Source organism: Cucurbita pepo, chromosome 2, assembly GCF_057944985.1.
Source record: "Cucurbita pepo subsp. pepo isolate OVF chromosome 2, ASM5794498v1, whole genome shotgun sequence".
In the NCBI taxonomy this organism is placed as follows: Eukaryota; Viridiplantae; Streptophyta; class Magnoliopsida; order Cucurbitales; family Cucurbitaceae; genus Cucurbita; species Cucurbita pepo.
In genome coordinates, this window is record NC_141799.1 from 3,580,306 (window position 1) to 3,591,312 (window position 11,007).

General features: G+C 36.9%; 1 protein-coding gene across 1 annotated transcript; it reads right to left on the minus strand.

Moving 5' to 3' along the window:
• Window positions 1–57: 57 nt before the first annotated feature.
• On the minus strand, window positions 58–10,426 carry LOC111788712 (heat shock 70 kDa protein 17). The gene is made up of 15 exons (XM_023669162.2): window positions 10,245–10,426; window positions 9,314–10,091; window positions 8,715–8,947; window positions 8,306–8,465; window positions 7,356–7,601; window positions 7,121–7,254; window positions 6,661–7,000; window positions 6,347–6,508; window positions 5,211–5,285; window positions 5,041–5,141; window positions 4,884–4,953; window positions 3,377–3,433; window positions 3,206–3,267; window positions 727–799; window positions 58–621 (listed from the first exon to the last, which is right to left on the minus strand). Exons 2-15 carry the CDS (start codon window positions 10,073–10,075, stop codon window positions 400–402), a joined length of 2,697 nt encoding a protein of 898 aa, XP_023524930.2. The 5' UTR covers window positions 10,076–10,091; window positions 10,245–10,426; the 3' UTR covers window positions 58–399.
• Window positions 10,427–11,007: the final 581 nt, after the last annotated feature.

Sequence of the window (11,007 nt, forward strand, 5' to 3'; positions counted from 1 at the left end):
TAAATAGAGGCTCGTGAGAGAGAGAGAGAGAGAGAGAGAGAAAAAAAAAAAAAAAAAAAAAAAACCCCAATGAAATGCATAGGTCGAGCTTTTTCTTTGATATCATTAGAACCATCCACAAATTTTGACTAAGACCAAAATTTCTGATATCTGAAACAAAATAATTAAAATTAGCAAAGTTATTGACGTATAAAGGTAGAGCTATGATTTAGTGAAGTTATTCTGTTCATCTCTCCAAATGCGCAACCACAACCACAACTGCTCTCACTTTGCACTCTTCTATCTTCCTCTACGATCTCAATTCAACTGTCCGTTTTGGGCCACGGATGCTACACTTCTACAACTTCGGAGGTAGAAAATATCAATCAAAACTTGTACTAATTACCTGTTTTCCTTCCATCATAACTCATCATGCTCGTTCGATTCAGCTTGGGATTCGGACTCGGACTCGGCATTTTCACTTGCTGGCTTCTCTGAGTCCTTCGCTGATTGGTCGCCTTCAGGTGAACTCTCATCGGTTGTCGAATTGGAGCCTTTCGTGTCTTCTTTACTCGAATCTGATTCGTTCAGAGGTTTCTCGATCTTAGGCTTCGGTTTGGGAATCTTGTCGATGCTGGCAACCTGAACAAGTATATTAGTTATATAGCACTAGGATTGGGTAGCACAATGTGAATAATAATTCTTCATACCATTAGATGCAGGAGAGAAAAGTTGGGAGCAAAATACCTTGTCTTGAATGTTTAAGACCTTCGAGTAAACATCTTCGGATGTAAATACTGGCGGGCTAGATGCCGAATTCCTACACAGAAAAGGAACCACCTTCAGTTCATTTTTTGCCATACTGTAGTAATACACTACAGGTTCGTAAATGAAACCAATAAATTGAAAACTAAAATTCAGTTTGATAATTCTCTTCAAAAGGATAATAGTTTTAGGATGAAATAGAAGTGAACACAAGAAAGTTCGCAATCAAACTTACGTTACGTCGAGAACTAATAAAATTATAACACAATCGTAATCTATGACCAGAGTGTAAGGCAACTTGTAGAACTATGAGTTGGCAAAGAAAGATTGGGCTACTAAATTGTAACCTCTAACTTTTGTAAATACCGACAGCGAACCAGAACAGAAGTCAAGCACTGAATGAACTAATCTTGCCAGTTCAATAATTACAAGGACGACGATCTAAACCACCGCATTCAAAGCATACAAAGTCGAGAACTTCAGGAAAAGATTAGGCATCAAATCAGAAGACAATTGATAAGCAATATATTAGGGAATACTGCTCAAAGGCCAAAGCACATTCGAATGCAAACATAATGGATATAGTAAGCTGAGCATCATATTGGAAGGATACTCATTAGAATGGCGTCGTCCAAATGGGGATTCATACTTAATTTGGAAGGATAATCATTAGTAAGTTGAGTGTCATGGTGTCACGGTCATGATTGTCCAAGGCGTGTTTTGTTTGTGGCCATGTGTCGGATGTCCTGTTCATGCTTGTCCAGGACGTGTTGTCCATGGCTGCATGCCCTTTCCAAACCCCTTTTACTTGCTTTCATGTTAGATAGACCTTTACTACTCATATTCTATCATTATGGGGTGTATGACCGGTCACCAAAATCATGTCTAACTCCTAAGTTATCGATGGGTTGCTCACCCTATGAATATGCTCCAAGGTGAGAGCACACATGTATTCCTTGAGACACCGCCTTATGCCTAAGGTGGATAGTTTCACAAGAGTTGTCAAGACCAGCGTCCGAGAAGTGAGCAACAATTAGATGTGAGTAAAGAGAAGTGAAGATGCAGGAAGACCAGAGAAATGTCAAGGCCGCGATTGCCATATGAAGGTGACAAGTTGAGAAGTTAACTAAAGTGTAGTGCCAATGTGGTGTGTAACAAGCTTTCAGACATCGTTAATGGGTTGGTGTCATGATGAGTAAATGTCGTGGTGGCTTGCAAGCCTCGTCTCGAGGGTGCACCATTATGTGTGACTAGGGATTACGATGCGTGGGGCCAAGGTGGCTAAGTTGGGGCATGCTCCCCCTAGCATAGGCGAGGATATATGGAAGCCAATATGGAAGCCAATTAGTTAGCCATGGTTATTTTGATGAGTCCCGGGCTGGGTCTAAGAGAAGGGAGGGGAGGCCCTAGATGGGATAGCCCACAACCATTGGGCAATTGTTTTGCCATGCTAATGCTGTGAGTCTCTAATACCGAAGGAAGGTCCGTCAATGGGATATATCATAAGTAGCCAGTCCGAAGTCGGATTGTTATCGAGGACGATGCCAGGAGTATCACAATCCATAAAGAGATTGTGCCCCAAGTAAGTCATCGAGGACAATGACTAGTTTAAGTGGGGGAGAATGTCACAACCATATTATGTAGATGGTAGGTTGTGACTCTCACGTTGCGACAAGCAAAGCGGAGACCCTCAAGTGGTGGTCATCCGGCCACGCGAGGGCCAAGATAAACGAGTGCCATGAGGCGACCCAGGAGAACGATGCATCATCCAATACATCATATTATGTGTGTATTGACAATAAACGAGACATAAGAAAGATAGGGGAACAAGTAGACAAGAGTGTCAAAGATAGGCTTGTTGAAGGATCAAGTAGGGCCCCGAGTCTTAAACTCGAAAATCGTGGTTCAAGAGGAATTTAGACATGCGGTCCTGGAGTCAAGTTCGTCCATATGAAATATGAAACCTCACTTTAGTGAAAAAGTGTGGTACAAAAATTCCTTGAAGTTCACAATTAAATAAAAGGAACTAAATCTATTCAAGATCTAACAACTTACAAAATTAGAAATTCCTCATGTTAAGACGTGTGATTACAATTTGCCCACAAATAATAATTTTCCACATTAGAAGAATTAATTTAGAAGTTTATGTCAACAGTTTGATTCAGTCAACAAATGAACGTCAGGAAGGAAGTCAGTAACAAAATCCCCAACAGTCAGGTTCTCATGGCAATTTTTTCTATCCATCAATGTGCTATTTTAAAAAAATTCGATTTGTATGGATAAAAAATGGCTCATTCAACTAATCAGGACAAATCGCTCAATACGGTGGAAATACCAGAAAGGAATAAGATCGGTGGTATTCTACCACGATACCAAGAGAGTACGTGCAGGAACAAAATAACATGGGACTACAACGAGCGAGATGCCAGAAACTATACAATGAAAATAAGAGATCACTTACTTCTTTTGTTCAGCTTCCTTCTCATCCAACCAGGTCGTGAACTTGTTGCTTTCACTTTTTACCTAGACAAGCCACACATAAAATTTCCAAAACACCATGCATCAGAAAGGAGCAATTTAAGAGCACTCATAAATACTAAAATACAAAGAACAACAGAGAGCAAAATCTTACCTCTTGTATTCTTTCTTTTGGAAGCCAAGGTTTCCTAGTCTCCCAGTTTTCTATGATCTGCCATTGCTCAAAAAGGCCAAAAGGTCAATGTCTTATTAATTTTTGTAGCAGAAATCATTTGTGAAGAATGAAAATAGAAAAAGGCCCACAAAGACATGGGCAAACCAACATCGGGACAATGAACATAACATGAAAGAGTCTCAATGGTTGGTAATCAAACAAAAGGGCAATTACAAATAAAGATTAGATTAGGTGAATGGATTCATAATAGACGCGTGAAAATGCGCTAGACCTCAAGTTTCATCACATGTTCTATTTAGATTGTCAAATCCTACTTTCTTACTACCATAAATTCTACATAACAAAAACTAAACCAGCTTGACAAAGTATTCAGCCTTCATCCTGAAAAGAAGAAACTAATTCAACTTCCAATGTCATGGTATACAAACTCGAGCTCAGAGCTATAAACGTACCAAAAATCAGTCAAAGAACTCCACAACTAAGAAGCATAAGGGCATTAACACAATTGATTCTAATCCTTCGAAACACACCTACACAAAGCCACCCAAAAATCCTCCCCACGTGTGATCAACCAAAGCCTTCAGCTTCCACAGTTCAGAGAAAAAAAAGAGGGAGAAACAAGAAAGGAAAGAAATTGAACACTCATACAACGAATTGCAAGTGAAGACATCACATGAGATAATTTCTTTTACTCAGAAGCAAGATTACACTACCAATAATAAAACACAGTGAAGCTAACCCTGACCTCTCCATCATATATAGGGCACAAGAACACTAGAAAGCAACAAAGGATGAATTACCCTTAGGAGGAATAAGATAAATAAGGATGTTCTTAGCAAGGTATAAAACATTCTGGTCACAAAAACTGCAACTAGAAAGTAATATCCAAATGCCAATGAACCCTAATCGTCTCAACAGAACGACGCATAATAGGATTACACCAAGAGTTCACATTGTTAATAAAAATGTTGACAAGAACAGCATGATGTCTTGTCTAGTTTATTTTGTAACAATCCAAATCTAAACAATTCTAGTTGGATATCTTTGTGTAAACTCTAAACGGCAGTGTTTTAGTCTTATGTGTTCCAACTGCAAGTTACACTTGATGCGTGGTTTTCTGTAAACTTCTGTAACAATCCAAATAGGGCTAAAATACTCAATTTATTCTTCACTAGAGAGTTACACACACACATATATAGAATGTACCATTACAGTAAAGGATGATTATACATAGTAATATAAATGTTAACAAATATCATATGCATTAAATATTCTATCAAGCTAGTCTAGACAGTTGGATATCAAAAAATAAAAATAAAAGGGATAGGTTGTTCTATTTAACCTAAAAATTGTAAGACAGACGTTAGATTGATGGAACCATTCAATGTTTTGCCAATAAAGATTTCACATTAAAGCATGTGCATGACACAAACAACAAAATAAAGGGTAAAAGAAGGAAAAAAAAAAAAAAAAAAAAAATACATACCGTTTGCAGGTCAAGAAGATATTTGCGCGCTGCTCCAACAGCCTGAGGTCTAGCAGTTAACTCTTTCAATCTACATTAAAAAATTAGATAAGTTTGTAGAACTTTACTGGCCATAGTGTCACCTTTGGTAACACAGCTTCCAGCCATTTATAAGTACCTGAGGAATATTGGGTCACCAAAGCCTTTTAACATGTCAAGGCGTTCTTCAAATTCTGTGGCTGAAGCATCTTCACCGTCCATATATAGCCAATCTTGTACCTAAAAGAAAATAGAGAAATAAGCTTCATGACAAGCATCGTCACAATACCACCAAAAGAAAATCCTAACCTCATCAAGTTTCTCATTAAAAGCTTGACGTTCCTCACTTGTGCAAATCTGTTCCAACTCATTGGAGGTTTCAAACTGGCATGAAGAATAAAACAAATCATTAAAAAAAGTCACGAGAAGTATTACTACAGAAGTTGTAGAAAACTGCTACAAAGAATAAGAGAATGATCTACAGGTACTGTATTTGTAGTTAGGATAGAAGAGGAAACCCAGATCCACGTTTTCAAGAATAAACAATATTCATCCTTGCCTAAGAGAATATGTGGACCCAAATCCAATTGTGATAAAATATGGATAATCCAGTACTTTTACCCTTACAAAGTCTAATCAAGGAAGCAGATAATAACCACGTATATTCTATCCAAACGAATATTCTTCCCAATCGGAAATTGATAAGCCTACTTATGGTATTATTCTTAGCATCTGCTAAAACAGATTTTATAGCTTACTCTAAGCTATTTATTCACAGTTTAGACATTAATATCAACCAATTCATAATATTAACTTATTTCACTTCAAAGCTTCAAATAATAGGTTTATCAGATCTCAATTTAAAATATGTATATATGGGTAAGAAACCAAGTTTTCATTAAGAAAGAAGAATATACTAGGGCATCCAAAAAAACAAGTCTAGTAAAAAAACATCTCAGAAAACTATAGGAAGGGACTCCAATCAAACAAAATCAAAGCAATGTCATAATTACAAAAAAAACCTAGTGACTGATGTCCACAAAGAGGTATCAAACCCAACCACAATAAGGAGTGTTTGTGTATATGGCAAAATAATTATTTAAAAAACATAAAATTCATCATTATTATTTTAATAAATATTGGAAAATGAGTCGAGGGCTCAATGCATATAATCCAGTATTTATGTTCATATCATCCATGCTCTGTCACCTCAATGGCTCAATGCAACTAATTTAATGCAAAACAACAGATAACCAAAAGCTGAATGATATAGCAGTTCATGCTTTGGTTTTTTCTTTTAAAAAAACTGTCTCGACAGTTTCATGTCCTTTTCTAACTGAAATTAATGAATAGAAGTTCCAGTAATATTATTTATACTTCTTATAAACTTTTAAAGAAAAAAAAAATGCAACAAAGGAATTTAAGAATGATCAAGAAATCCCAACCTTCTCCTTGGTAGCGTATATATATCCTTCCAAGTTATTTTTAAGCTCGGCAGTTCTTCTTCTCTCTGCATCCTTTTTGTCCAGAGCTTCTAATTTACTTTTGGCTTCAGCAAAAGATTCTTTTGAAAGAGGAATTCCTGGCCCCACAGTCTTCTCAACGATCTTTGAATCATATAATAAAACAGAAAATGACAAGAAAATCAAGTATTAAATATATAGTAATCCACAACAGAATAACATTTCCAAGGGAGCAGACATGAGGTCTAATCGCTAATCAATCTAATTATTCACAATACAATAGTCCCTGCACTGACCTTTAGTGGAATTCTGAAAGTTCGCTTTTTCAGCTTTTTTTCAGTAGCAAGCTCAGGTGTACCTTGTTCCTCTGTACTAGAGTTGGATGCGTTACCAACCCCACCATTTTCAGGGATTGAGGTGCCATCCTTTCCTTCTGAACTATTTCCAGAATCCTCCAGTGTTGCATTGGGTGAAGCAATTGTTGAATTCTCAACCGAAACATTCTTCCTAGGTACATCTACCCATTCCGATATCTCAATAACAGCATCAGCCCGATCAAAAGACAAGATTCCACTTCTACTGAGAGAGAAATGTAATGTTGCCTTAATGGGAGATGACAAGTTCCGAGTTGAATACCTAAAGAAAAATGGAACAATAATCATACTGAGATTCCAAATTCAGCATACTATCTTCTAAGCTCACAGCTTGATAAAACATATAGATCTGCTAGTTTCTCAGTTAATTGGCAGTCCTTACTTCTCACTTGTATCCGTCAAACCAGAAACAGCAAACTGAGCAAATATGGGAGCGCTGACACCAGGTGGTAGAAGATCATTCTCATATGCAAGTGAAACTTCAAAATCCTTATTGTGGACGACTGATCTATACATCTACGAGTCATGCAAGTCCAAAAAGTCACAGTAAAAAAATAGTTATACAAAAAGAACTTATGGAAGATTCATGTATTAATAGGTTGATATCATTTATCTACCTTACTGGGGAGTTTCTTCATGCGTGGTACAAGCACTTGCCTAGTGCTCTCATCCTTTACTAGGTCAGGGCCATCTAACTCAACAATAAATCCATAGGGAGAACCATCAATCATTCCAAGCTTACGGTTCAATTTGATTCCATCACTTAAGTTGGCAGCATGGAGAGCTGCACCAAGTACAATAGCTTCGTCAGCATCCAGATGTTTGTCCAGCTCCTTCCTTCCAAGAAATTCCTGGAGTTTTGCCTGTCAGAAGGGGGAAAAAAGGAATTGTTCTCACTCAGCTGAAATTTTCTGAATACACAATTGAAGAAATTTAAAAGCTGACCGACTAAAACCAAACTATCTATTTTAAACCAATTATGAAAAAGGGAACGCTTATTATTAACAGAGCACAACCATAAACTGAAAGGCCGTGCATTGCTCCACAACTGTTAAATAACAATTTGAAAATACAAGGAGACATGTATACAGTTAGTATTTATCTAAACAATAAGTTCATAACTTATTTTAAAGGGAAAAAAAAATCAAAGGATACATGTGTATCATCACACTCCAGGACACGCAGGTACATACCAGAGGGGAACATAGAACTATTAAATCAATAAAGAGAACTAAATCAATAAAAACTTTAGCCATGATTTAGAAAATTGTCATTTTCTTTCCTTCAACTGGCTTCAACTTTTATAAGCAACAAGAAAGGCATGACATCCAGGTACCCATTTTCAGCTGAAAAAACATCTAAGAAACTATGAGAATTGAGGGTTTAATAAACTGATAATAGTTCTATTCCTTTCAGAAATCACAAAGACAAAAGCCAAAGAATGTGGGGGTGTGAAATACATCGTCATGTTGGAAGGTTGCAAGATGATACTGAAAAGCAAACATCGGGTTAAAAGTTTCAACTACAAAAGACAACGTGTGAAATAAAGAAGCAGGCAGTTTCCAACCTGCAATTTTGGCACCCTTGTAGCGCCTCCAATCAATTCCACAGCATATATATCATCCAACATCAAACCTGAATGCTTTAACAAATCTTTCACCGGTAAAAGAGAATTCTCCCACAAATCCTCACACAACTCTTCGAACTTCTCCCGTGTTATGGTACTCCTGAAAGAGAAACAGTTTACCAAGAAACTCAGTATAATGCATCCATATCCAAAACTCCTAGGGCCAAGAACATCATAAACTCATAATTCCACTAATGGGTAGCAAGATTTACTTGTAGCACAGTAATTCTTCACTTGTGTAAATTGAGGAAGCGAACATACACACACACACACATACATACATCATTTGAAAAGAAACTCCTTAGTAATAGAAATATAATGAAATAAAAATCAATTAAGCTGGACTGACCTAAAATCTCGATCATCATAGAGAGACTCAACTGATATTGGAGCGGCTGTATTTGCACTCAAAATTTCTTTAGTTCGTTTGACTTGTTTCTTCAATTTTGCCATAGCCTTCGGATGTTTCCTTACATCCACACCATTTCCAACTTGTTTATTGAACTCGTCGGCAAAATATTCAACCAGCCGTAGTTCCATATTCTGGCCCCCAAGTTCTGGGTCCCATCTAACATCCTTCACCTGCACAACATGCAGACGCTGTCAAGACAAGGCAAGGGACAAAAGAACGAACACAAAAAATGGAAAAAGAAAAATAAAAGATGAAAGAATAATATTTTACCAAATAGTGGTCTCAAACATGTAAGGAACAAGATAATTCCATGCCACATAGCATAAAAAACTACCAAGATCACAAAATCAACTAAACTCTTTACTACAAATTATCGACAAAATTTCTCTGTCCCGGATAAAAAAAATTGAGAAGGTACTCGAGATCTATTCTTTTACTAACAACATTCAGACAAAAATGAATAATTTCAAAGTTGCAGCAAGTGCACAAGACATAATTAGTGTGAAAAACTAATCAAAGTGTGGAGTATAATTTACCTGAAATTGGTTAACTGACACAGTCTTCCCATACTCTTTCGCATTGTAGGATGAAAAATAAACAAGCGCTGCGTAAGTATTGCTTGAACCCATATCGTAAAAAATAACATGCCTCGACTCATTGGAAAAATTCTTATCAATCCCATATTGGAGCGCTGCACCTGAATGTTCATTGATTAATGAAAGCACATTGATGCCAGCCAGTTGCGCAGCTTGAAGTAGCGCTCTTCTCTCTGCTTGCCCAAAGTACGGTGGCACAGAAATTACTGCATCCTTCACCTTCACTTTTGAATGAAACTCCGCTAAATTCGAAGCATAAGCCAAAATCATTGCCAACAATTCCTCAACCGAGTAAACAGTCACATTGTCGTCAGTTTTAAAACCAACAGCACCCCTCGGATCTTCCACAATATCAAATGGCAAATATAATGAGTCTGTCAAACTTTTAGTATAGGTATAGGGCTTCCCAACCATATCCCTGATTTGGGAAAACACCTTATTAGGATACCGCGCAACCAGACCGGCCGCTTCTTCGCCGAGTAGACGAGTTCCCGATTGAAAAGACACTAAAGCCGGCGATTTACGCTTCGACATTTCATTGATCGCGATCGAAATTGGACTCTGTCCAGGTTTCAAATTCACGACAGCAACTTTAACCGATTCAGACCCCAGATCTATACTCGAAACAGCAGAATCCGACGGATATACAATTAAAGAAAAAACAAATAACAATAACCCGAACTTCATCAATATCGGCGCCATTTCAAACTTTTCAGTTCTGCCCAAACATCAACAAAACAAGAAAAAACACAACAAGCTACGTTTCAGACACATTATCATACAAATAGAAAGACAGAAACTTCAAATTAACAATCATTTCGACAATAAAGAGCGGGAAAACAAACAAACAAACAACATATATAAAATCTACCGGGAAAGCAGCGGCACTGGAAACACAAAACGGGGAAGTCGATCAGGCTATAGCCTTAGGAAACAAACGGGAACAATGGCGACTCAGAAGGAGAAGGAAACCAGCTAAACGTGGATCGCATTCTCCATAGCGGAGCTTCTGTGAATTTTGTTTGGTCGACGAGAAATGTTGAAAGAAAAATCAGAAGTTTTTTTTTCTCCAACTGCTTAATAGTAATACGGAGACGAGGAAGAATCCTACGTGGAAAGCGCGGTACAATGTGGCCAATTAATTTATAACACGTGGTAATAATTACACGTGGCGAGTAGGGAATCGTTGGGTGGTGTTGTGTTCACGGTGGTCACAGATGTGTGTAGAAAATATTGAGGGCTTTTATCGTGTACAGCGGGCGTAATTCTCGTCTGGACAACCATTCAATCGTGTCATGACACGTGTCTCGTATTTCCTTTAAAATTAAACTCGCCAATAATCAAGAAAATATATATTTTTTTAAATAATACTAATCAATATTTATTTATCAACCGGACCAATAATAATTACTACTCTATAAAATTAAATTATTGTTTTATTAACTAAATTAGGTTTGATTGACAAAAAAAAAAAAAAAAAAGAAATTCCACTATTTAATAACTTATCAAATATTATATTATCAAAAAAAAAAATATATATATATATATATATATATATATATTAGATATTCAAATTTCGAGACTAAAAAACACTATTACGGATTATGAATTTGAATGTTGTCATTCATGTGTAA

Coding starts and splice junctions, on each gene's coding strand:
- LOC111788712 (XM_023669162.2), bottom strand. CDS start 10,075: ATGGCGCCGATATTGATGAAGTTCGGGTTATTGTTATTTGTTTTTTCT. Junction 4,954..5,040: donor GGTGACCCAATATTCCTCAG/GTACTTATAAAT, acceptor TTTTTAATGTAG/ATTGAAAGAGTTAACTGCTA. Junction 3,268..3,376: donor CAAAAGAAAGAATACAAGAG/GTAAGATTTTGC, acceptor TGGCTTGTCTAG/GTAAAAAGTGAAAGCAACAA.